The 27,078-nt window shown below is 42.1% G+C and overlaps 2 protein-coding genes across 3 annotated transcripts; one reads left to right on the forward strand and one right to left on the reverse strand.

Moving 5' to 3' along the window:
• Positions 1–458: 458 nt before the first annotated feature.
• Positions 459–26,138, reverse strand: sh2d3cb (SH2 domain containing 3Cb). 2 transcript variants are annotated; one of them, XM_037097529.1, is made up of 12 exons: positions 26,011–26,138; positions 21,692–22,436; positions 15,833–15,872; positions 14,383–14,511; positions 12,409–12,791; positions 11,581–11,684; positions 4,081–4,547; positions 3,848–3,963; positions 3,566–3,737; positions 2,647–2,758; positions 2,341–2,547; positions 459–2,174 (listed from the first exon to the last, which is right to left on the reverse strand). In XM_037097529.1, the coding sequence occupies exons 1-12, from the start codon at positions 26,027–26,029 to the stop codon at positions 2,005–2,007; spliced, it is 2,664 nt and encodes an 887-aa protein (XP_036953424.1). In that variant the 5' UTR covers positions 26,030–26,138; the 3' UTR covers positions 459–2,004. The 2 variants fall into 2 exon arrangements, with proteins under 2 accessions (XP_036953424.1, XP_036953425.1); XM_037097530.1 differs by lacking the exons at positions 21,692–22,436; positions 26,011–26,138 and adding an exon at positions 20,722–20,859 and having other exon boundaries at positions 2,005–2,174.
• Positions 6,316–10,156, forward strand: LOC119019180 (UDP-glucuronosyltransferase 2A2-like). The gene is made up of 2 exons (XM_037097531.1): positions 6,316–6,604; positions 8,085–10,156. Exon 2 carries the CDS (start codon positions 8,099–8,101, stop codon positions 9,674–9,676), a length of 1,578 nt encoding a protein of 525 aa, XP_036953426.1. The 5' UTR covers positions 6,316–6,604; positions 8,085–8,098; the 3' UTR covers positions 9,677–10,156.
• Positions 26,139–27,078: the final 940 nt, after the last annotated feature.

The raw sequence follows: 27,078 nt of genomic DNA on the forward strand, positions 1-27,078 counted from the left end.
AGTTCACCTTGTCTTTGTGTCCTGGAAAGGAAATGGCTGAATCTCAGCTGAGACAAACAAGAGGAAAACACAGATGTGTGTGTGCAGATGTGTTTCAGTACTATGCATGGTAGAATAAACACATCTTTCACAAGCTTCATTAGCCTTCAACACTCTTTTTCATGTTCTAACACTCCAGATAAGCTTGGTTTGACACATCATTGTCCATTATGTAAGGCGTTAGTGAAAGGAAGACCAGGCAGAGATGGTTTTGTGCTATGGCTGTTCCACTGGTCTGCAGTGTGTGTATGTGTGAATGGTTAAATGTTTAAATGAAGTCGGCAGTAGAACAGTGCAACACAGTCCATTGTGATCTTAGACCTCTTCAAATAAGTGTTGGAAAGCTGTATGGGTCAGGCATCAGGCGTGTTTCTGACAGATACACATTATGAACAGTTTTATCCAGTAAACTGGCTTGATAGCGAGGTAAACATGTTTATTTTATTTTCACATTTCAGATAAATATTAGACATTAATACTGTGTAAGGTAATAGAAATGCTCAGTACCTGTGGGCTGCACTTGTTGGGGTCAGGTCGCTTTCAGTTCACTCGCCACATTGACATAGCGATAATCACATATACAGTCTGAGAAAAAAGGACGTTTCAACAGAACGTGAAGTGACCCCAGCACTGATTACAGCCCCTCTAATCTCATTAAATACTCACTTCAAATGATAAAATCCCAACGATTAACACATGGTGAGAAACATAATACAAAATATAGAAATGTGAATAGTATATTATTTTGTTATTGGTTGTACAATATGACATACGCTTCATACAGTTCTAGATTTAGGGAAGGTCCAGCCTTCAGGGACATATAAGCACATTTCTACACAACAGACTGAGGCACAGCCTCGTCTCAGGAACTATTTTCATAAAAACAGGTCTCAGGCTTCTCGTAACATAAAAGTGTTGTTGTTTTTTCCTGCAGAACAAAACCACTGTACCACAACAGAAATTGGCACAGGGTTGCATATATGCACACTGATATCTTCACATTTTGGTTCATTGCGGGACAGATAAAGTCCTCTGGTAATAAACTTCAACATATTAAATAAAAAATGCTGGCAGGATAAAGTTGATTTCAACTGATTTCCACTTTAAATTGTTTACATCCTCAGTTAAGAATATAGAAAGTGGCAAACAAGACTGTGATGAGGATGGCAAACTAGGGCGTTACCTTGTTTGAATCAAACCGATAATGTGCCGATTATTTGTAACTGCTTCTTTTGTCTAACCAACACTCCAAACCCACTCTTCATTTACTGACATCGGTGACAATGAAAAACAGCAAATCCTGACATTTAAGAAGCTGGAACCAGCAAATGTTAGACATTTTGCTTGAATGATGACAAAAATATTTAATCGCTTATCAAAATAGCAGACAAGTAATTGTCCTTGACTAATGGTCTAACTGCAAATTCTGCAGCTTCTTGGTTTGTGTTTTTTTTTTTTTTGTCCTCCAGGGTGCAGTACTGCCTCATACTTACAGTGCCTCCACCATCCTGCTGCAACTCGGACTTCAACACAAACACTTTGCATTTCAACATTAAAGCAACTGAAATGTTAGAAATTAACCATTTAGCATGAGATCAAATTAAAAGAACATTCATCCTGCTGATTAGCTTTTGAACAAGAATCTGAATCCCAACAATCTCCAGAGAACCAGGTGATAGGTTAGTCTCACCCTCACAGTCTGTAAGATGTGGGCAGGATTCGACCAGCAAAGACAACAAACTGCTTGAGACTAGATGCTTATCAAGTGTTTGTGGCTGAAGGCTTCCTGTTTCAAACATCCTGCTCTCCCTTTCAATGCCTCATTCAAGTTCGACTGGAAGGTCATCAGGACTGCCAGGAGGAGCTGCTCCGTGACCAACGGACTGTCACATGTAGGGTTGAGAACACAACAGGGTGCTCATCATCCTAGGTATACAAAGTCACAAATCTAAAAACAATCTGTGGTCAGTGTGGTCTGGCAGGTGGCTCCAGCTTGTTGGACAAGGCGGTCAGCACCTGGTCAAACTTGGCATATCGCAGAGCCTGGCTTTCCGTGGCTCCCCTGCTCCCCCACAACAGTCTCATCTGGAAGTCAGTGAGGAAGAGCTCCAGGACCTCCTCCTGCTCCTGGAAACCTGCAACAGCCATTTGTTTTAGTGAAAGCAACAATAATTTAGTCTCTGATGATATATATTTTTTTTTTGTCAGTTTGACCCCATATTAAAATATATTTTCTTTAATGTCTTAAATAAAACTTGAAATTTTAAGTTGGAATAATCTTCTGACAATCAACAACATTACCTTGGAGTTTGCTCTCGGCGTTGGAGCGGTAAATGCCCCCCAGCTGTGCGATGGTCCTCGCCGCCCCCAGGTGGAACATGACCACGTCCACCCCGACTTCCACCGTCTCCCACGGCTCCGTGCCCTCACCCACCGCAATGCTCTTCTCCAGCAGAGACAGGAGTGGTAGGATGTGGGGGAAGGTGGTATTGGACAGCGGACAGCTTTCTGTTGGACAGACGCACAGACAGAGTCAGTGTTGCTTGTGAGGAAGGTGACCATCAGGAATCACTGTCTAACCACGGGAATCACGGTAGGCCCCCCTACCTCTGCCTTCGTTCAGACTCTTCATGAATGGCCTCAGAGTTTTCTCATAGAGGATGGCGCCCTCTGTGTGCCGCTGCCGCAATGCCGTCCAGGTCTGCTCCAAGCGGGACACCTGAGAGGCACAGAAACATCACCATGAAAACCTGGCAGTGACTGTTTCAGATGTAGAGGTGGGGCCAGGGTGGTATATCTGACCGTCCTTCCCTGTTGTCCGAAGATGATAGGTAGTTTTTCCTTTTGCTTGTTAGCATGGGTGGATCACTGAACGGCCGTCTGTGTGAAGTGACTGCAGACAACATATACACTGTGTCCCTACTTAAGCCAGGGCTCTTAGGGGTGGAATTAACTAATTGCAGCGACACAAATTACCGTAACACATTTCAGTGCCATTTTTTGGGGTACTTGAGTATTTTTTAGTCTAAGTCTATAATTTTACTCATATGCATTACAGCATGCAGTTTATTTAGTTAAAACTTAGTTTTAAAATCACAATTGAGCGCTGACTACAATTTATATTCATATGTTAACCCTTCATCTACATTTCTGTAGTCAAAAAGGATATCCGGTCACAAACGGGCAAGTGAAAAACCCTGACACACCGACAGAAAAAAACTAACTCTGCAGCGGACCCAGGTTTGGAGAGGTGACCGGCTCTCACCATTTACATAAAGAGCACTGGGCTCAGATCACCTATGGGTGAGCAACCTGTACAGATTTATACCACCAATAAAAGATAAAGCAAGATAACGTGCAGTTTTAATAACGCAGGATGACAGTGCTCATTTTTCTATGTACAGAGGGTGATGACAGGGGTTATTCTGATATACTAAGATGAAACCCAATATCATCACCTTGGTTTGCCCATCATGTATTTTACAAATATTTTACGTATTTCCCTGTCTGGGGGATGCATGTTTACCTGCGGCAGCTCCAAGGCCCTCATGACAGCAGCGAAACCGTACATGTTGCCCATGGTGCTCTTGAGCTCGGCGGCGATTTGGATGATTTTGTGCAGCAGACCGGCCCTCTCCTCGGTCGTCCCGGTGCAGCCCAACACATCCACAGCCAACATGGTCGCCATGGTCTGGAACCTGCAGGAGGGAGGAGAGAGGGTCGGCTCAGTTTTCAGTACCATGCAGCTGGTTGGACGTGGTTGTCAATTTGTGCTGAGGATTGACCATTTGTAAAAATCCTAACTCACCTCTCCAGCAGGTCCAGTCTCAACTGTTGGCCGTGTGGCAGCGTAAGCAGCTCCATCCCAGAACTAACTCCCATCATCCTTTGCACCTCCGGAGTCACTTCTAGAATTCTGGCCACCTGGAAGACACAGGAACATGATGACTGGTCCACTTCTGGCTTCTTTAGGAAACAACAATTGGGGGAAAAAAAAAAAAAAGCATTACTATTCTTATTTTAGCCACTTTTTAACAGTACCATGCAGTCCGCCTTAGTGATGTGTTTGGCCGCCGTCCTGGGGTCGACCTCAGCCAGAAGCTCCTTCACCCTCCGCAGGATGCCCACCTCCAAGGGCTTATTCTCCTTGGGCATCAGCGGCGACTGGTACCTGCTCGGTTTGAAAGACGAGACAGTTTCTACCACCGGCGTGGAGTACACGTTCCCCTCCTCTACCCTCAGCGGATCGATGCCCATTGACCCTTCCTCTGCCCGCAGCCTCTCCACGTAGCTCTGAGGGCCGGGGTACAGCTCCGTGTAGCAGTTCCCACCTGCATCAGAGGATGGGGAGTCGTGGTTCAGATGAGGTTGGGGTCTGTCGTTGAACTGTCTGCGGAGGGTGCTGCTGGGAGAGGGTGCAGGTCCGGAGGGATCCGAACGCCTGGGAAGGGACGGGGATGGAGCCACACTGGGCGTCCTACTGATGTTGGGACTTCTAGACTGTGGAGCTGGAGACAGGAGGAGATAAGGAAACGGACGACATTTATTAACGCTTTTTACACTTATGTCAACACCAGTTATTCTTTGATCCCATCAAATGTTGGAGGTATTGGTCCACTGGTTCCTTCAGCAGCTCCAGATTTAAACAACTTTAATAACACAGGAGGAAGTATTGGAGGAGGAGGGCATTTGTTTGGGTCTATTTTCAGCGGCGGATTAATCAACACCGGGTGCTCTGGTGAGTATTTGTGGTGGAAGGGCGGTGTTTGTGTGACAGTGAGTCAGAATCAAGTGTAGCGTGTGTGTTTATGTTGTATAAAGAACACGTCAGGCAGTGTGAGGGTGCGGCTCATTGATGTATTTTCAATATCTGGACAACAATTGAGCCATATGGCGCAGAGGTCTGAAATATATGAAGCCTTGATACACAAGACTTGTAAGATCAGTTAGTTGCTGTTTTTGGTCGTCAGGTAGAGGTCTGCTTTCAGTCTCTAGACTGAAGACTCTCTGTTTGACACTTTTAAAGCTTTTAACAGCACTGTGACTTCAGCACTGTGACTTCTTTTGTCTAGTCCTGTCTCTCTTAAACATTTTTTTTATTTCAGCCTACTTTCCTTTCTCTTAAGTTGTTTTAATGTTGTGTTACTTGACGTGGTCTTACTTGTTTTTAAATGTTTTTTATTTGCAATATTTAATGTTATTTTTATGCTCCTGTAAACCACTTTGAGTTGCATTGGGTCTAAATCGTGCTATTCAAATAAACTTGCCTTGCCTTTTCATGGACTTTACACACAATCAGAAAAATGTTGCATATCACCAGACTTAAACGAGGCCAAAGTGTAGATTGCATTCAGAATGAAATGTATGTTCAAAGTATTCTTTTGAGGCATGATACATGGTGGTACACATATGGCTGTGTTTGCTCTTTTAGTTCAGAGGATTCTGGTATTTGTAGGACTGATAAGCATTGACTCGTTATATTTAAACCACAGGAGCAAAACACCCAGGAGACACCGGTAGTAAAGGTTTAGTCGAGTTGACAATCCAGAAGGGGCTGATTTGTTATTTGACCGTTTAACATTTTGTAAATTCGTTGCAGCTACACTTTAGTCAAGCCAACACCCTGTTACTCTGGAATGAAAAAAAAACATCATCCAGCATTTAAGTTATTCCTTGATCACAATTCTTAACACTCTATCGATTAAAATCTAGAAAAGAAGAACTGTGGGTTTTAAAGATTTTTCCACCCCTGACAATCTTTACAAAACTGTTCACCTCAGCTTCTGCGTGAAACGTTTTTGCTTTAATGTATAATTCATTTGTCTCGTAAAAGAACGCATCGAGCGCTTTTAAAGTCAATGAACAAGGTCATGTAGTTCATGTACACTTGGCCTGAGTACATTGTCTGGTTACACAATGTGATGAACTTTACACAGCATTATGCTGACTTAATTGAGGCTCACAATACACTTTCAATCTTAAAATGTTTAAACTAATTAAAGCAGATTTTAATTTTCAAAACACTTTTGATCTTAATTTTACATGTACACTTTAATGTTTATTGTCAGTGGTCCTGTTTTTCTTTTTCTTTCATTACAATAATGAATACATAGAGAGGAATTCTCAGCTAAATGAAGGCTTGTTGGAAGTGCTGAAGCTGGGATTCAGTAATAAAAAAAATAGTAACAGCAAAGTAACTGCACAGTCTGATCCATGTCATATTCATTCATTGTAGGAAGCTTTCCGTCAGAGAGCCTTTGCTCACGTTAACCTGTGACCACAGAACAGACTTATCTCGGAACTACATCTGAAGTTTAAAGTCAGAGTTTGCCACGTGAGACTCTCTCCCAGCTCAGCTCTCCCTTGTGTAACCAACCTGCTGGTGCTGCTGCTGCAGCTACATTACACACACTTTGAACTTTAGACCAGCTACTAGAGGAACAAAACCCTCCGAGCTGCTGTGACCATCAGAGCTGGACGCCAGTCAGTCAGTCAGCTGTCAGCTGGACACGCAAACAACAACAGGATTGTGTTGACAAGAAAACTATTGACTCCGACACTCTCGGTAAGTTTTTGGATAAAAAATTAAGACCAGTAAAGGAGTTTTAGAGGCTTAAATACCCTGTGGCATGTTAACACCAAGTTTTAAAACTTGTACTGATCTTTCGGTGCAGTTGTTGTCCATGTGAATGTTACTGGAATGTATCGATGGACTGCTCAGCTGAGTACTTGCAGATGGATACTATGGTCTCGTAGTCTCACTGAGCCATATACGACTTCCAGATGTTTCCTACTGACAAGCTCAACAACAACAACTGGACTGGACTTTATGTTTCATGACCCACGGCAACATGAAACATAAAACCCTGATGAAACCCGAACTCTGCGTAATTAAAGCGAGACCATTGACTCATTATTTTGGAATAACATTTGCTTATCAGCTAACAAAATAGCCTCACGATTTCTGTTTACAGAAAGGAATGCACGGCAGAGTTTGACTCTAGTTTTGCTCAGAGAGAGAGAGAGTGTGTATTCAGTACAGGCAGTCTCAGCTGTTAAAGTAGTACACAATTATAGAAAGTAGTCTAACATCATACAATGACATGTTTGAACACCTTTAAGCAGCTAAAGTAGAACATTTCACCGACAGTTAGGGTTTCTTATCTTAATGTCCTTAGACCACTGACTGTATAAATACAAAATGCAGCCGCTATGAAAGGCTCTTCACAGGTTGACACCTATCTTTACTAAGCACCACTTGCAGTCGAACACAAAGCTGTGAAGCTGTGAAACCCGAGAGTGGGAACATCCACCAAATGCAAGCAGCCTCTGTAATCCTCCTGGGATTTGGCTGCTGGAAATCCCACACTGTGCAGTTGTGTGATGGGAAGCTCTTCTTGAACTGTATTATGCAATTACCGGTATGCAAGTCTTGGAGCAGTGTGCTGAAGGAATAATGAAAATCCTCTATGGAAAGAATTGCACTGGTGTGCATCGGGTTTGTTTGGCTGGTCTTTGCTCTGTTAGAAGAAGCCAAAGGGGAAAAGTGCGTTCTGCTGGGGATCCTCACCCCCTTACACACTTTGTAACACTGGCAGTGTGCTTAAATGGGTCCGGAACCACATGAATTAATGATCTGAACATGTAACACCTGCAACATGTGTATTCTTTGAAGACTGATTATCTTGGTACTTGTTCTATGATCAAATGTGTGTTTCAAATATGTGTATATTTAAATCCCCCTCAATTCTAGTGTTTGAAAAAGGAGCATTTTGAGGTGCGAGAGACAATTTTCATTTGCCTGCGGGTGCCTTTATCGACTTTCACATCTCATAGGTATTAGGTGTCTGGTGCCTTTCGAGCTTGGTAAATAAATAGAGAATGGTGGTTTTGATCTATAGAAAGACAGACAATGAACTGGACCAGTTCCTCTACATCTGCCCATCTAAGCTGTCAGTTCTTTGTGCTCAGTTGTTTGTTAAGTGGGTGAATATTGCATAATTTTAAAGCATTGACAGATCTAACATTCCTACATCTCTTGTCAGAATCTCTTTCAGAAATGCACCGACCGACCCTGGTGGCACTTGTGGTGCTTCTCTGCGCTTTACACTCGGTAGATGGAGGGAAAGTCTTGGTGTGCCCTGTGGACGGAAGCCACTGGATCAACATGAAAGTCCTCATCGAGGAGCTTCACTCCAGAGGCCATGAAATCACGGTGCTGCGGCCATCAGACAGCTGGTACATCAAGCCAGAGTCCCCATATTACAAGTCCATCACTATATTTCCTTCTGGTTTTGATGAAGAACAGTTTGGGTCATTTGTAATCAGAATGATGAACATGCGGCGGGAAGGTGCTTCACTTTGGACCCGTATATCTCTGGAGTATGAACTAGTGGAGCAGTTCTATCAGATGAATAAGCAGTCGCTTGAGATGTTGGGGAAGTTGTTTGAGAATACCACAATGATGCAGGAACTCCATGACGCCAAATATGATTTGGTTCTGACAGATCCTGCGATTGGTATAGGGGTGCTTCTGGGTCACCGTTTGGGTCTTCCACTTGTCTTTAATGTTAGGTGGACCATTCAGGGTGAGGGGCATCATGCAATTACACCTTCCCCATTTTCCTATGTCCCGATACCAGGGACAGAGTTGACTGACAAGATGACATTTTTCCAGCGACTCAAGAACGTGCTTTACTTTTTCTTCACTCGTTTACAAATTTGGTATGTCACGGACCCAAACTACATACCATTTGTCCAGCGTTACTTCGGGAACGATGTGCATTACATGGAGCTGTTTCAGTCTGCAGACATCTGGCTGATGAGGAACGATTTTACCTTTGAGTTCCCGCGACCCACCATGCCAAACATCGTCTACATGTCTGGATTCCAATGCAAACCCTCCAAGCCGCTGTCTAAGGAACTAGAGGATTTTGTCCAGAGCTCTGGTGAACATGGGGTCATCGTTATGACATTAGGAACCTTGGTGGCAAAACTTCCTGAGGACATCACCAAGGAGATTGCCGCTGCTTTTGCCCAACTTCCTCAGAAGGTGATCTGGAGGCACAAAGGCAAAAGACCGTCCACCCTCGGCAACAACACCTTACTATTGGAATGGCTGCCTCAAAACGACCTCCTGGGACACCCCAAGACCAGAGCTTTTGTGGCCCATGGTGGCACCAATGGAATGCAAGAGGCAATCTACCACGGCGTACCCCTGGTTGGCCTGCCCCTCATGTTTGACCAGCAGGACAACTTCTTCAGGATGAAAGCAAGAGGTGTGGCTAAAGTCCTAGACATTGCAACTGTGAACAAAGACAACTTTCTGGAGGCGCTGAAGGAGGTTCTCTATGAGCCGACCTACAGGGAGAAGATGAAAACACTGTCCAGCCTGCACAGAGATCAGCCCACGAAGCCACTGGACCGCGCCATGTTCTGGATCGAGTTTGTCATGAGGCACAAAGGTGCGAAGCATCTAAGGACAGAGTCTTACAAGATGTCCATGATCCAGTACCATTCGATCGATGTGGCGGCATTTCTGTTTGCAGTTATTTCGCTAGTATTTATTGTTTTCATCTCTGCAGTGAAGTTTCTGTGGCGTAGAGTGTTTTGTCAAAGCAAAGTCAAAAAGGAATAATGAGTATGGCAAGATGGTCATGTCACATGTTCGGAATCCTGATTTCTCACGAACAAAACAACAACATTTCTGTATTTAGAGTCCAGCGCAGGACTAACAGTCTTACACAGGTTTCCTAACAGGCCTGACCGTGTTAGCTGAATGCACCCACAAACGCCACAGTTCTGTTTGCATTTTTGTTAGTTTGAAGGACATTTGAAAAATCTGTAAATAATTAGGAATATTTTTGAAGGATTTTTTGCAGGTTTTTTTTGTCGTAATATTTTACATCACGTTACCCTCATAAACTACTGCGTTTAACTGGTGTGATGTAAAATATATTTTTTAAAAAGCGGCACATATGTCTTGTGATTGTCTATAAAGAGTTGGTCTTGTGTGCTGCACAACCATGCAACATATCCACTGCTTCACAAAAGTGTGATTATATAAATGTGTACCTCTGCATATACTTAAGGTTTCAATAAATGTATCATCATGTCACCAGTCTGCACATTTTTGTATCCTAGCCACTCCGTGGACAACACATGTACAAAGCATTCAATTACCTATACCAGCTTTTTTTTTTTTTACTATACTGTATTTCTAAGTGGTGACTGAAACAATTATTTTGTTGAACACATTTAAAAAGTATGCTTATTTTCCATCTTTGTCTAGTTCTGTATCAAACATCTTATAATTCCCTGTATTTTCTGCTGTACTGAAGAAAACAACAGATCATACAGCTGTGTGTGTTTACTGCAGGGACATTAATGCCCAAGGACGAGAACATTGTGTGTAAATGCTAAATGATAAGTATTATCATAAGTAAGTATTGTGTGTCGTCTTACACAGCTTGCATCGTTGGATTAGTTTTGGCTTATCGGAATCAGATAGCACTTGTAGCGCACGCCTTTGAAGTTTCTGTTTACTTCTCACATTCACTTACTGTTATATATCACATAGGACATTTTACATTGACATTTTGGGAGGATAGTTTACACATTTTTCCATAACAGAAATCTTTCCAACTGTGCACAACATAAAAGCTTCCTCTGCAGGATGGAATTGAATGAGTCTGAAGAAGTTAGGCAAATATGGGCATTGTGCATAACAAACATCTAAAGCACGTTAACCATTTTCTCCTGCAAACTTTTCATAGAGGAGTATAAATTAATCTAGCGTAACATTGTCAGAACATGTAACAGTAGCAGGTACCCTCAGTGGAAATGTAATTATTGTAGGTAACAAAGCAAAAACTAGAAAATCATCTGTAAAACTATAATAAAGTACTTTAAACTATAACAAACTTTTGATGAAGAAGTGTGTGTGTGTGTGTGTGTGTGTGTGTGTGTGTGTGTGTGTGTGTGTGTGTGTGTGTGTGTGTGTGTGTGTGTGTGTGTGTGTGTGTGTGTGGTCTGAGCAATGAGAAATGTAATGGTTCATCTTTTGACATTTCTGTAACAAGAAAGATACTGCGGTCTTGTTAGTTATCACCTGACACATAAGCTAACAAACAAATATATCTGTAATGAACTAAAACCATCAGCCGTGTCGTTGAATCTGTCAGGCTATAATTGAAGCAGGAAGAATCTATGAAATAAAAACATTTTAAAATGTTTTTTACTCAAAGTCCACACCTGGTTCATCAGCACTGTGTGTGTCTATTTGGCCACAAAATAAAACTACCAAAAACTCACTAATGAACTGACGGTGGGCAGCTTACAGTTGCACTCTTATGCTTCCTGTTAGGCCTGAGGGAATAAATCTAATTTAAATGATTTGCCCAAATAATCAACTGCCTAATGCCTATTAATGATTTAAGAATTTTACTGGCTCACAGTTAGAAACAGATCATGAAAGCAAAGAGCAGAAAGTGTCCAGTTCAGTATTTAAGTTTAGTTAGCTTAGTTTAGTATTCAACTCACTGTTGTTGTAAGTCACAGAGAGTGAGGATTCTCCAGCAGTCGGCTGAGGCCGGTCGTCCTGCTCTGTGTTTCCATCTGCCCCCCTGTGGTGTAGAGAGGAAGGACTGTGTGGAGACAGACAGAGAGAGACAGATGGCAGGCCATCATGAATCAGGAAATAGCATGTCTTTTTGAATCTGTAACTCATCCTCATGTTGTCTCTCTCAGATTAAAAGTAAATGATGTAAATAGAAAGTTCTGTCTCTGTGTTGTGGTGCTGCCAAATAAAGTGTTGTCACCAAAGCACTTGGGAAAGATACAGCTAATAAGCCTCGATTACAGAAAAGTAAACTCAAACTAAACTCAAGTAGTGAAACGAGTTACACTACAGAGAAATAGTTGTTTTGACTAAATCCAACAGCTGAGTTGATCCATCAGTTTATGAATTTGTAAATGACAACTTTGATAACTGATTCACTGTTCAAGTTATTTATGAGGCAACGTCTCCAGATTGCATTTCTCTGTTTTGTATCATTGCACATGTAATATTGGCATTTTTTTTTGGATGTTGGTCAGACAAAATAAGCTCTTTGAATTCTAATCAGTTTATCCCTGAGTCATAGTGGATACTTGGAGCAAATTTGAAAAAAAAAAAAAAATCCTTCATAGCATGTCAGAGGTATCACATTCACGATCACGATCAGATCACCAAAACTTTCAGCAGTGTGGAGGTATAAATATAGGGTATTCTGGTAGTCTGGGAAAAAATACAATGACGGCAGCATAATCTCAGACACTGTGCCAAAAAAAAATCCCCTGTGTTCTTGTAAGTTCTGAGTGAAACCTCACCTTCTCGGACAGACCCTTTCCTCGCAGTTTATCAGCTGTTTGTGGCAAGACGGGGTACTGATGGCGGTGCAGAAGGCCGTCTCCAGGTAGCTGAGAGGCAGCGTCCTGTTCACTGGCCGGTGAATCTGAGCTCCGCTCCACCGGGTCAGAGCCGCCCTGCCGCCCACGTAGAAGTGAACGAGAGCAGGTAAAGAGTCAAAGGCCTCATCCTCCAGGCTGTACTGGACCCGGGTATATGTCTCACTGGACTGAACCACTGTTTTCCTGATGACGAAGTGAAGTGTTTTCTGCTCCCAGTGGCTGGTGAGGACAAAGTCGCCCAGACTGGACTGAGAGTCTCTGATGAGGAAGTCGCCGTGGTTCACCACCAGGCTCTCCGACACCTGAAGGAACATTATAAATCAGGAAGCAAGATAAATATCAGCCTGAAATTAGGAAATTTATCATATCTGTTTATTGGTATTGGTGAAATTTTAACTGATAAATAGAGCCAATAATATAACACCGAATTGCTTTCATTGACTTTACAAGTGAAGAATTTACAAACTTCGATATGGAAAGTTGTGTCATCCACATTCGAGTTCTTCACATAGAGAAGAAGAAAGAAGAAAAAAAAGAAGCGGAAGAAGAGGTAGAAAACAAGAACAACCCATGCAGAGTGTTTTTTTTGTATTTTTTTTTTATAGAGGAAGACAACATGCCTGCAATTTGCAAAACATGTTCCACAAACATTCACAGAGGAGGGAAAAGGACAAGAGATTTGATAGAACAAATCTAATTAGAGCTTTGTAATATTAAATCATCCATCTTTGTTCACAACATCTCAGCCTTTCTTACCTTCTGATTCAAATAAACTGCAAGACATGAATTTCTCTCGAAAACGTGAAATTATCAGCAATTTCACTGGTACTGGGGAAAGAAAATCCATATCATACACCCCTAATTCTAATCTCCTTTGGTTATTGGAATTATATGTGACATCTGAACATAAATATATGCAGTGATGTGGCTCCATTTTTACCAACATCACAAAGAGTTTCCAGTTGTCTGAATTATTATTTTGTTGCGTGAAGGTATGTTAGTTCCTATTAAATTAGTCCAGTCCTGACATAAATCAGCATTTATCTGTTTCTGATTCAGACTTATACAATTAAGAAGACAGATTTATCTGTCCAGTTTATGTCAGGTTTGCATAAACTGGAGTGCTTATGTAAGTGTGTTAAAACCGCTTGTCTCAGAACAGATATGAGGTGTTCATATCTGCTCTATCCACGTGAGGAGTTGTTAGTGTAAACCCTTCACCCTGAGCGTGAGCCATCAGAGACTGTTGGGTCAGTCCAGGAGGAAAAGGACAATAAGATGAGGATATTTCATATTCAATTCACACTTCTGATACATAAGGTTGTCATGCAGAAGAGCATGTCAGTCAGGTATGTTAAAAAGATTAAAGGGTAATTAGATTTTTGCTGCTGCACTTGCATTCACGTGCTGTAATCTGATGGTTGTAGCTATAATACTCTGTATCCTGTATTAATGCTGCTACATCGAGGGATCCCTCCTTTCTCTTACATTTCATGGATCCAGGTTGGGTGAGCAAGATTTTACCTTTGAACTAAAAATCAGTTCATTTAATGTTGGGTCAGAGCTCCCCCCTGTGGATGATTTGCTGCATGACTTTTGATTCCAATACCCCTTTTCCACTGCTTAATTATCCCACTTAAACCCGCAAACATCGGGCTCTTGTGTGTAATGGGAATGTGCAAACTCAGCATTTGCACCCGGGTCAATTGACTCTGCAGCGGATACAGACTTTTATCGCCTCTGCCCAGTAAGACCCCGGAGAAAACACTAAATTCCACTGTATGAAGTGATCACCCAGTGGTGGTGCGTAAATAAGGAGGGAATTCGGGTGTGTGTGTGTGTGTGTGTGTGTGTGTGTGTGTGTGTGTGTGTGTGTGTGTGCTGAAAACAGACCTCCCAGGGGATGCGTCCATGGTACCAGGCATGGCTCTTCAGGTTGGTGCCGCTCAGCTTCAGCTCCTCCTCCAACTGCTTCCTCAGCTTCTCCGATGGCGGCTCCAACCAGAACTTGTCTTTAGAGAACTGAAAGGGCATCACAGGCACACAGTCAGACACACAAACACACAGAGACAACAGCAGCATGAGTCCAGAGCCTCATGTTCAGCTTCCGACTAAGGTTTCAACTCCCGACCAATCAAATCAGACTCCTCGCTTTCCCTCAAAAACCTGCTTGAAATGTTCATCCTTTGAGGGAAGAAGCATTGTGGGTAAATCTGGTCAAGCTGCAGCCTCCTCAGCTCTGTTTTCGTGTGAATATGCGTGAGTGTTTCTGTGTTAAGCGAGGACGGGGGGGGAGGAGGGAGGACGGACAGGCATTCCCACACTGGCATCCACACCGGGGGCACCGGGGGCCCGAGACCCAAACCCATGCTGGAGTCTTACACTCGTCGCCGTGGCAACGTCATTGTGCGACGGGGGTCATCACTCAGTGGTGCTTTGTTGGACGCGTCTTTATACAAACACCCACACACAAAAACGACGATACTGTATATCAAGAGTGTACACCAAGGACAGGGTGGGAATGCTTTTGTTTTGGGACACACACACACACACACACACACACACACAGTAGTTACTGTTATAACACTGTTATGTAGGTGACATGTTGTTTTTCTTCTCTCTGACACCTCCCACCCCTCACTTTTGACAGAATGGTTTGTCCCACTGGACTGTGAATCAAGGGCTGGGCACCAGGCCAGGGCCACTTCAAAACAAAATGGGAAACAGTGTGTGTGTGTGTCTGTGTGTGTGTGTGTGTGTGTGTGTGTGTGTGTGTGTGTGTGTGTGTGTGTGTGTGTGTGTGTGTGTGTGTGTGTGTGTGTGTGTTTGAGGGGTAAAAGACCTGGAAGCCCCTAATGAATAGCTTTAATTTCATTAGCATTATCATTCATTGCCAGCTTGTACCATTCAGACGAGTGTGTTTGTCAAGTATCCAATTACAAGTCAATGAAGTGGAAATTCTCTCGTCCTCTGTGTCTCTTTCTACCTTTTCCAGGCAGCGCTGCCGGTCCGAATCGAGGCCGCCGCGGTTACCAGTGGCAACAGCGGCGACAGCGACTTCAAAGTATCTCACCGCAGAGGGCTGCATACCCCGAGTCCTTTCTGTCACCAGCCCTGACTGAATTAGAGCCTGCGTGTGTGGAGGATCACAGCAGCAGACAGAAAAGAGCTTTAACTTAACCTTTACTGAGAGCGTTGCCACTGGTGGGAACAGAAAGAGTTTTGTCTGACAGGAGGAAGAGAGAAAGGCTCCACCGCAGTGAAAAGGAAGTCACAGATAAACAAGATAAGTGTGTTACTGAAGTTGAAAATAGATTTGAAGTCATATAAAGAGGAAGCTCACCTTCACGTATTCTCCACCGCTGTCTGTCAGAATCGGCGGGCTGAAAAAAAGAAGAAGAAACATATGAGAAGTTTACATCATGAATCACTTTTAATGCTCCTGCATGAATCTTCTCAGTTATGATATTTTATACACTGGAGCAGTTCAGTCACCACTGTTCTGAAGTCTGCTCGCCGTGTGCCCTACATACAGTGAAGCACTTGATGTATCTATGGAGCCATGTTAGAGCTACAAACCATGATAGTGGCTCTGTTCCTGGGCAGAGCAATGCTAAATGCTAACTTCAACGTGCTAACATGATGATGTTTAGCATGTTCAGTATGACAGTTTAGCAAAGTAGCATGCTGGCAATTGCTAACAAGCAAGTACAGCTTTGGCTGATGGGATTTTGTTGCTTAATATCCTGCCTCATTTACATATGTATCTTTGACACAAGTGTTCAATAAGCACATTTGAGGGACCGTTGCGAAACGTGCATTTGTGTATATATTCGGTGTATATTAGCATATGTGCCTATATGTATCGATCATGGAATATTTCTGCTCCTTAATATCGGTATCGGCCCTGAAAGTCAAGAACTGGTCGGTCTCTAGAGGAAGAGTCATTAGGATTTATCTTCTGGGCACCATGAACATCTGTATCAAACTATAATGTGGCCCATCTGATAGCTGTTGAGTCATTCAGTCTAGGTTAAAGTGGTCGATGTATCGGAAACAGTTTTTCATTCTCAACGCCACAGACACATTTTGGTTGGTAACACAGAAGTATTTAGGTTGAATAACTAGCCATAAGTATTTCAACAGCAGTACAAATAGTAGCTGGTAGCAGCAGCAGTAGTATCAGCACGGTTTTCGTTCTCCCGCCTGTCCTGTTACACAACTGCCTGACAGCAGCCGTGTGTTAATCCGTCACCACCCAGCAACAGCTTGCAACACAACAAACTTCTTCAGGGAGGATGGGGAATACTTGTAATGCTGTGTCAAACTGTTTTTCAGGACTGAAGCAAAGGAAATGTCTTTTCTTCCCAATGTCCATCCAGCAATCAAACAAGCTGGCTTCTCGCCAAGTCTGGTGGTTCTGGGAGTTATAAAACTCAGCTCTGCACTTTCAGCTGACATTAAAAAAAAAGGAAAAAACACTCAAAGCGGCAGTTGCGTTGTTTCTTTCTGACAGCGGTGATGTGAAAGTGTGAAACTGCACGTTGGCAATGGCTCTTTTTTTTTTTTTTTCTTTTTCTCATCACTCTGCTCTTCCTCAACATGCTGCATATTTCCAGGAGTCACGTCAAGGGAGGTGACCTTTTGTTCCCAAACACAAACTCTGAGAACGGACAGCAAACACACACACACACACACACACACACACACACACACACACACACACAAGCAGATGTGAACACACAAGTAAAACACACTGCATGAGAAACTCCCCGAGTGTTGTTCACAAACTGTATGTAGACGTATGTGTCTGGAGCCCATCAGACTGAACCCTGGGCTACTCTCTGTGAGGTTTGAGAGGACGTGCATGTATCTATTTCCGACATTTTGTTTTCTCAAAACAAGTTGTGTTTTCTTGTGATTAGGACACAATTATTTCATCAGCAGAAAGAAAACAGATCATTAAATAATCAGAGCTCTAAAGAAAAAACAAGTCTGATTTATTGAGATCAAGAAATAACTTCTCACTATCACGAGAAAATGTCTGAAAACATTTCATCATCTGGCCCTCATTACAAGTCAAACGCTGGCTTGTAAGTACTCAACAAAATCTTTAGAGGTTTTATAATGCAGAGATGTTACATATTATGTCTTCGATCTATATGAAAGCAGATTCACATAGTGTGAATCCTGGTGAGTCAGGGAGGGAACGTGGGGGAAATCCTGCTCATCTGGAGAGTCGTGTTTTGTAAAATGTTTGGTTTTCTACAATGTTTTTATCGTCTACCTTCTGCCCACCATTAGCAGTGCACATAACACAAGTTTAGGCATGACTGGATGTTTTTGATATGGCCACTTCTGAAAAGCCACTTTAATGACAAACTGTCTCTCTTTCTAGCCAGCAGTTTTAAACTGCAGCCCGATCAATACTCAATTTTTGGGCCCAATATTGGAAGTAAAATATTCTGCTATTGATAAATTGACCGATATACATACATTTTTGACAGTGATCACTTAAAAGTGATCATTGAACACTTGGGACAAGGACATGTAGTGGTAGCAGGATACATTACACATCCCACATTTTCATCTTTGATAAAAAAAAAAAAAAAAGTGAGCGCAGATTGGGCAACATAAATGCTGTTAACCATATATCAGTTGTAGACCAATATGGCTCCAACCAGTACATCAGTAACTAAATGTACACAAGACGTCAAACCTCTGCCGCCCATACAAGTGTTTCAGTCATTCTGCCAAGGTTATAGTTACATAACAGGTAAAGTCAACGTATCAATAAGAATGATACAGATGTAAGTCGTCCCACCAGATAAGCGCTTATACAGAGTTACTCCAGTTCAGTGAACGGCAGCTGTGGATGTCTCTGAGGTAAAGTCTCTGAACCACAGACACAGCGGAGAAGAACCGTCCACCACAACTGGACTGCTCTGAGATCCCGGCGAGGGGGAAACTCCCTCCGCCTGGGGGCCGTTCTCCCCAAACCAGCATCACATTTTACAACACTTCCTGTACCCTCAGCCAAAAGCTCCTAAACCACTGCAGGAGACACACTAATAACATCCACACACACACACACACACACACACACACACACACAGAAATAGAGACACTAGCTGTGGTTCAAAGCTCTAGTAACCAAAAACAAATGTGACACCATCTACATGTCTCAAGTCCACATAGAAGTTTACCACAGAGACACAAACACAAAGTGGAAAAAGAAACACAGTTGGTAAGCCTGTCTTGACTTTTTCAATGAAGGTCAAGGTTAGCCTCAATAACCACTTCTGCTATGACTAAGTCTGAAACTAGGAAACACAAATGACTCTCACTGTGACAGGAACCAGCTCAGAAAATCACCCGCTGCTGACGAGGATCTGGGCGATCGCAGGCCATCATTTAAAGACCAGCTCAATCAGAAACCTTACTCGTGAACATCAGCTTGGCATGCGAAGGTCTGATATTATTGATGATGATAATTCTACACACATTAACAGCCCACCTGACTAAACACAGCCTGAACTTCAGGACCTATTCAGAAATCATTATTGTGACAGTTTAGTATCAACCCAGCAGTTTATACAGTTGCTTTCCAAACTTTGTAAGTTGAATATTATATTTCATAAATGCGTCATTTCTGTGGCAACATTTTAATTTGCAGTTACAAGGCTGAAGCTGCCTAGATCAGTAAAGCAAAAGGGCTATGTTGGGTGAAAGCTAGCTTGCGAGACATCAGCAGCTAGCCTTAGCTATGGATTTTCTCCTAGTTATCTGTAATTCAAAAATAATCATTTGTATAAGTTATTCAGTCTGTTAATCCACATAATCAAATGTCAACGCTGCGGCTAAATCAATTCATGATGGAGAAGAATACAGCTCATGCTATAGACACTCTTTAGCATAAAAGGCGACTTACTATCAGACAGCTGATAGAAACTGTTGTTTCATTTTTGTGACTCATTCATTCGATGTGGTGATCCAGTTTTTATCTAAGTCAGATAAGTGTCTTAAAACCATCAAATTAATGTAATTAAGTATAAATATTAAAGGTGAAATATGTGAGATTTGATTTTATAAAACATGTCAAAACAAAAGAACTGCGTCATAAACGTAGGCTATATGTATTGTGTTGCAGAGACACTTATTGACGCTATCATGCCACTACCCACTTTGTACTTTTGTCCAAGTACAGTTCATGAATACAACCACTAGCTGCACAGCTAACTGAGCTTACAGGCTAATAGCAGCTACAGTTGACAGACGACATGTCACCCCCCCACTGTAGTATGAATTCAGGTGGCCAATTCTTATGTACAGCACCTTTAACAGTGCTTGGGTTGATACACTTGGCTAGAAACTCTTGATTATTATAAAAAAAAGATTATTATTTTTCCTCTTATTATCAATGCAAAAAAGTATATTTATACTTTTCTTGAAACACTCTAGGCTGTTCTGCCTTTATTATTGTGGATTTGTGTGAATTCTCAGTTCTCAGTCAAAATAATGAGCCTAAAGTTACAAAAAAAAAAAAAATACATTACAACCTTTCTATGGGTTTCACAGTTGCTGCCCAGCCTAAAAGAGTTAAAAACCCCTTTTTCTCAGCTTCCATGCCTCTGCTCCTCTGTTCTGACCTGGAGCTGCTGTAGTTTCGCAGGGCAGAACATTAGGTCAACACCAGGTGTAAATCAGGACAGACTGAGGCAGGTAGGACAGACAGGAGAGAGTGAACCAGGCTGCCAAGACAAGTCTTATCACTGTTCTGACTGAAACCAGAGCAGGATCAAATTCCTGCTCTTATGTAAAACACAGCCCGGTCCAGTTACCGATCAGCCTGCACTTCTGCACACACACACACACACACACGCAGACTGACTGACTTGCCTGACCTCAAATCCAACTAGTTGTTGTAAATGTTCTTTTGTTTTACCGCTCAGACTCTCTTCATGTTTTACAGCATCACACTCAGCTGTGTCTGTTTCCGCTCTACATGCGCAAAACATGCAGGGAAAAAAAAAACGATCAGAAGTTAAAATATTAAGATGCAGATGAGTCGTGGATCAGTTGAACAGACGACAGATGACGGCGACATACCGCACATTCCTGCTCTGACACTGATCTCAGAGATGCTGCTCAGACAAACTTCAGCATAAACACTGCTGCTGACTTTATACCAGGGGTTGGTTTAAATGTAGCTCATTTCAGTTTTCCTCTCACCTCCTCTCTCGCTCGCCAGGGCGGACTGACCGACGACTGGCGTCCCCGACTTCACACATCTTCTCCCGCACAGTCCGACTCGCACTGCCGCTGAGCCTCAACCAGTTGACTGACTGGAGCTCAGCGGCCAGGCGGGGAGCCACTGCGCATGTGCGCCGGCACAGTTATATCATATTATGGGCGCTTTTTCTACCAACATGACAACTTCACTGTCGACATAATGACCTGCAATACTTCTTGTAATATCATGACGCACGACGTACATTCACTCAACTATATTCTCCTGAAATGACAAGTTTCCCACGATTAAAAGGGCACTATGTAGCTTTGGAGAAGACATCCAAACTCAGTATTTTGATATTAACCATATTAATGAGTCAATTAAACAAACTCAGAGATCTTTTTTCCACTGCTGAATAAACTAAGCTAGAAAGCTGGCAGGGTCCGCCACATATAAACAAAGTAAAAGTAAAGTGTTGCCCTTTGAGAGCAGTTTGTTCATTCTGTTCATTCAGTCCAGAAAACAAAGCAAGTTCCTTTATTTAGTTTGTTTAGGTGTTCTGATTGAAATTCCTTCCCCCAAAACAACATAGTGTTCCTTTAAACTACAACTGAATGTTGCATTTTGATGTCAAATGAAACATACTATTATATATTAAGTATTAAAAGAGTATGCATTAGGATAAACTATAATCTTTATTTTTAAAAGTCATTTTTGATTGTAACTTGTACATTTACCCAAAGAAAATCTTATGATCTTATTTTGAAAATTGTCCAAACTAGCTGATTTGCAATGGAGACAGGCTGAAATAATCTCACTGCCATGGCAGATTCTTAAACTCATAAGACCTAAAACCCGACAAGTGACGCCCTCTGAATAGATGTTTGTAGTGCTGGTTGAAGAACCAAACTATCTATATCTTGGACCGTCACTACATCCTCTGAAAGTCTGATAAATGAACTCTCTCACCTGTCAGTGCTCTCATTTTCATGCAAGCCGTTTAAAGTCTTTGAGGCTTCCTGTTTGCTTGTGACACCTCGCTGCCTCTGTATCAGGTCGTCCTTCAGGTGAGCGTGAGCTGCTTCAGCTATCGGGTCCATCGGCACGTACACATCCTGTGATGAGGACACTTTGGGGGCGTTGGTTGCCATGTTTGAAGGCTCTGTCACAGGTTTATCAGTTTCTAAAGCACCTTGGCTCCATGATAATGCCTCTTGGCTCCTAATGCTGTCGGCTGAAGGATCATTGAGGCAGCTCTTTGGCGCAGAGGTCAAAGGTGAAGCCCGGCTGAGCAGCGGGGTGGCAGGCAGCGGCCGGGCCGGCGCAGAAACAGGCACAGGCCGGTCCAGACTGGTCAGACTGTGGCTGGACAGCGCACTGAGCAGAGGGGAGTCACGGACATGCTCCCCCGCCTTCCGCTGGCTCTGCCCTCCGCTCGACCCCTCCTCCTCCTTCTTCTTCTGCTCCTTCAGGTTCTCGCCGCCCTTCCTCCGGCTCTGGCTGCGGGGCACAGTGCCCACGTGTGTGTACATTTCGCTCGAGCTGGCATAAGTGGGGCTGTGGAGGCAGCTCTCCATGTCATCCACAGTGTGGCCACCCACTGATGATGCGGCGCCGCAGTGGATGCCATCCTGTTCTGGGGCTTCCTTGATGCGGTGCTTCCCTGATGGGCGGCGGATGGAGAGATTGGTGAGGCTCCCAAGCCATTTGAAACCTGGAGAGAGGAGATGGTTGATTAAAAGGCTGGCAGAAATATTCCTTTGCCAAAATTATTAGATATCAGAGTCTCAGGATGTAAATGAAGGCGTGGTGACTTTATGAATTCAGCAATAAGAAAGAGAAAACAGACATCTAAATTTAAACAATTTATAAATCAAACAAATTGGTTAAAGTTTCAGAAAGTGAGACGGCTGTGGACATATTTTACTCTGTCACTCTTTGGTTCGGAGTGAAATACCTCCACATCTGTTGGATAAATTGCTTTGAATTTGGCTCAGACATCCCTGTTGCCCAAATGATCGATTCTAAACCTGTCTGCAGACTTTAGAGGCAGCACGATTTCAAAAAAAACGTCTTTGATGACGCCTTCGATGATGCAAGGTGAAGACGTGACATTCTTATTAACGTGTGAAACGAAAAAAAGGAAGGCCATACTGGAGGGGAGTAACAGAGCTGGAGGTATGTTTTAAAGGAACAGTTCACCCAAAAGAGAAAAATACTGTCATTATCTACTCATCCCTACGCCGTCAGAGAGTCTGTTCTCATCCGGAAAACATTTCTGGAGCGTGTTTTGCAGACTGAGAAACTTTCTCTCTGCATCAGGTTGAGTAGATAATGACTGAATTTTCATTTTTAAGGTGAGCTTTCAGATCAGTCGGTCGTCGAGCAGTCACACATGCTGTTGTCCGTTGTTTCTCTGTTTCTCTGTATTTCTGCTGTCATGATGTCATGTTAGCCTCAGCTGTACTTACACATGTTAGCGTGCTGATACACTACATGCTAAACGACAGTGCAGTCCGGCGAGTCACCCTCTGGATGAACTGTAAACTCCTGTCAGAGTCTCCAAATCCTCCAAAGTTTGGCATCTTTTTAGATGTTGTATCTTTCACCACGGATGGTCCAAATGGTTTATAAAGAAATCATGCTAAAATCTTTCAAGTCTAAATGATAAATGTGTAATCGACTGTGACGTGTCTGTACATCCGGCCCGACTCTGGACTCTGGATGAGATGATAACAGATGATAAGACAGTCGGTTCTCAGAGACTGAATGATGACGTACAGGAAATTACTTTGTAGTCTTTCACAACATGGGGCGCTTCATTCACTAAAACAGGGAAACACAGAATGATTGATAACCTTGTTATCTAAGGTGTTTAAAGAGAGCGATGTATCACAAGTGTGGATCGCTCTGTTATTGCATTCACCTGCTTATTTCTGAATACGGTCACGGTCTCAGTCAGGTAATACATTATTCCCCCTGTGAGATACATTTTAGAGATAATTAAAGAATGATGTGGGCCATTTGAGTCACCAGCAGCTGCAAACATTTAGTTTTCACTTTGTCTCGTGAAAAACAAAACATGTTTTCTTTTCCGTAGAGTCATCCCAGGAATGTTGTTGTACCCTCATCTGCTGAAACTCTCATCGTTTCTATTCCGAACTGCAGCCCCTCGAGCCCTGAGCAGTGTTTGATTATGTTTCTGCCCCAGGGACCTATTAGACTCTGAAAACACTGATGGATATTTATTTCCTCAGCTAAATATAGACTAATGATTTTGCAAAAGAGACAGGGGACCGTGGGGACCGCAGAGGTGCAGATGCAAAGAGGCTACTTTTTTTTTGTTTTCACATTGAAGGCATGTAATGGACTTGATGCAGCCAGGCTTGCACTCCCTCCCGCTTTTAGTCTTTGTGCAACGCTAGGCTAAGTGCATCCTGGATTCGTCTTTTTACTTTTTTTTAGATGATTAACATATCCAAAAATAGTACAGAATAGTGTTGAGCGTGCATCATTTCTGGGTGGACAAAGGTTGAGCTGACCTACACGCACAGATTCACATCAGCAGTTGGTCCAATCTGAGTAAAAACACAGAGATGTCTCTGAAAAGACAACGTTTTAATGCTTCTATTATTCATGACACAACTAAACTGACTTGACTTGAACACACAGTGATTTGTTTAAAGTTTCAGACTTGTTTTCAGGCCTAATTCAACTGAATGAACCCTCAGATGCATCACGGCTGAAATTCAGCTTTAGACAGTGAGCGACCATCAAGTCCAGCCACTGAAGAAGACAGGCACAGTGAGCTGTTGTCCCTGTTTAGACGTTCGCTGTCTTTTCTTAGCTCAACTCTGTGCTAAACTCTGCACTCAGCCAGCCCGCTGTCCATTCAAACTGCACAAAGGCGAGTCTATGCTCCAGTTACAATGGACCAAAAAACTGTTTGTAAGTGGAACAGTGAACAAAGAGCCAACCCACACACACACACATGCACACACAGTGAAACAAGTGTCAGTAGATCACATTCTTTTATAGGATTGCACAAATTAATTTGCGTCAGCCTCTTTACCCTGACTCATCGTTTCTAAGAACCCATCTTACAGCGACTGAAAGGAAGGTAGTTGTACAATCACTCAAGCGCCTCTATTTCTCTTTACTGATTATTTCCATTTTCTGTTAATTAACAGTTCTACTCCACTGCACTTCAGAGGAAAGATTTTATTTAGTGACATATGACAAGATTGTAAAACAAAATATGTGGTCAGATTAAGATTAAAGGGGCAATATTTAGTTTTGGTGCAAGAAATTCAAACCCACAATTTTAATATTCTAATATCTACTGTACTAATGAGGTAATAAAAAAAAATCAGAAATATAAACAAGCTGTCCTCAGAGGAAAATAAGGTCTCCAGAACACTGTTTGAAGCAAGAAAGGTGGCAGGGTCCGCCTCATGTAAACAAAGTAAAACAGTATGAAATTGTGCTGTCCTCAGTTTGTTTAATCGGTTTAATGGGCCATGAAAACAAAGAGAGTTTGTTTATTTAGTTTTCAGCCAATGAAGATCTGAAATTTCTTCCCGAAAAAACTACATAATGCACCTTTAACCAGAGCTTCCAAGTTGTTGTCGGCAGTGGTGGAAGAAGTACTCAGATCCTTGACTGAGGTAAAAAAAACACAAAACTGCAAAGCAAAAGTTCTCTGTTTAGAATGTAATTGAAGTAAAAGTAAAGACTTTTTATCAGTTACTTACACTGACAGTATTCAAATTAAAGTTCTGCTTTTGCAGAAAATACGCCCTTGTGATGGATATTGTAATAAATTACAACTACTTGTCTAACTACTTTACTTCACTGTTCCAATTTTTCCATATTATTTGCTTTTTTTGTAAAACATTCTAGTGTTGAACCTCTTTGGGCCTCAAACATGAATCTTTGTGTCTCTTTGGCGGATCATAGACATCCACAGCACAACTGTCTGTGTACGAGGTACCACTGGCTTAGTTATTAAACATGTACTGAGTTTCATAAACTGATAACTTTCTAAAAGAATTAAAGCTGTCAAACAAATGTAGTGAAGCAAAAAGTGCAATACCTCCCTCGCTGAAATGTCGTGGAGCAGAAGCATAAAGTAGCTTAAATATTGCAACTCTTCGTCCACACTGTTCTTTTGTCACTTAAGGACTCAGATATTATATCATGTTTTACAAGAATGTCTGGTTTCTCCAATGATAATGTGCCCAAATACCCGAATATTACACAACACCACAAAGTAAAATGCGACTTACTCAGTTTTCGTTTGCTCATGTTTCAGATGTTGACTTCCTGACAGACACATACAACTGTCATAAAAACCGTATCTTCCACTTGTTGCCGCTGTGTGTCAATGAGACGCATGCTCAACAGACTGACTCTGCTTCCTGTCTTCTGAAAGTCAGCGGAAGTGTTGGGGCATATTTCAAGGCAGTTTCATATGAAATTGATGCAATCAGGTGACAAGTCATTTTCTGACCTCACTCTGGAAAACTTGTCAGTCAGGAGCCACAGGGGATGTTTTTTCAAGGGCAGTTTGTTTTTGTTTTGTTTTTTGTTGCTCTCCAGAACACCAAAAACTGACACTCACCTGACATTAACACCCATGGACAGCAGCAATTGTTTGGTAAAAATGTTCAATCCAGATTTATGGTATATATATGGTATATATATGGTATATATATATATATATATATATATATATATATATATATATATATATATATATATATATAACTTAAACAGGTGCATTTTAAAATGTTTAAATGTTCCTCATCCTCCACTACAGAGGTAGTAGAGGCAGATTTAGATTCCACATTTAAGTTGGAGTCAGCTCATAAAGTTGATCATCAGATGTCAGACACTTTTTTTTGAATATCACTTGATGATGTGGTACTTTCAGAAACTTGCATGATTTGTTATCATTTATAAAGATAAATGGTTTTGTGGACCAGTTTAAAGAGCATCGTAATCCTCTAAGTGGTCTGAGAGCTGGAAAATCTCCAAAACTGAAAAGGAGGTTTTATTTTCTGAAACAGCACAACACGACACAAAAATATTGTTTACACATACAAAAGTCTCTGTACATTTACTAAAATGTCAAATGTAGGACTTTCAACAGGGTTTTTTCCCCTCCAGGATGAAAGTACTGAATCTAACAAAATTTGCATTTTCTCAGTTACTAAATTAGACATATTTGAATATGAATCATTTATATCTGTTGGGCGCATTCAGAAACATCAGACTTTGCATGTACACTTTTCTCGAAAGTCTCTTAGTAAAAATGATCTTTCACAGTAAATGGGTCCCATGAAGGAAGAAGA

This window comes from Acanthopagrus latus, chromosome 5, assembly GCF_904848185.1.
Source record: "Acanthopagrus latus isolate v.2019 chromosome 5, fAcaLat1.1, whole genome shotgun sequence".
In the NCBI taxonomy this organism is placed as follows: domain Eukaryota; kingdom Metazoa; phylum Chordata; class Actinopteri; order Spariformes; family Sparidae; genus Acanthopagrus; species Acanthopagrus latus.

Excerpts from the sequence above, each read along its gene's own strand:
- LOC119019180 (XM_037097531.1), top strand. The coding sequence starts at position 8,099 with ATGCACCGACCGACCCTGGTGGCACTTGTGGTGCTTCTCTGCGCTTTA.
- sh2d3cb (XM_037097529.1), bottom strand. Across the intron at positions 15,873-21,691 it reads GAAAATGAGAGCACTGACAG|CCCGCCGATTCTGACAGACA; the intron begins GTGAGAGAGTTC and ends TCTTTTTTTCAG. Across the intron at positions 3,738-3,847 it reads AGACTGGACCTGCTGGAGAG|GTTCCAGACCATGGCGACCA; the intron begins GTGAGTTAGGAT and ends TCCCTCCTGCAG.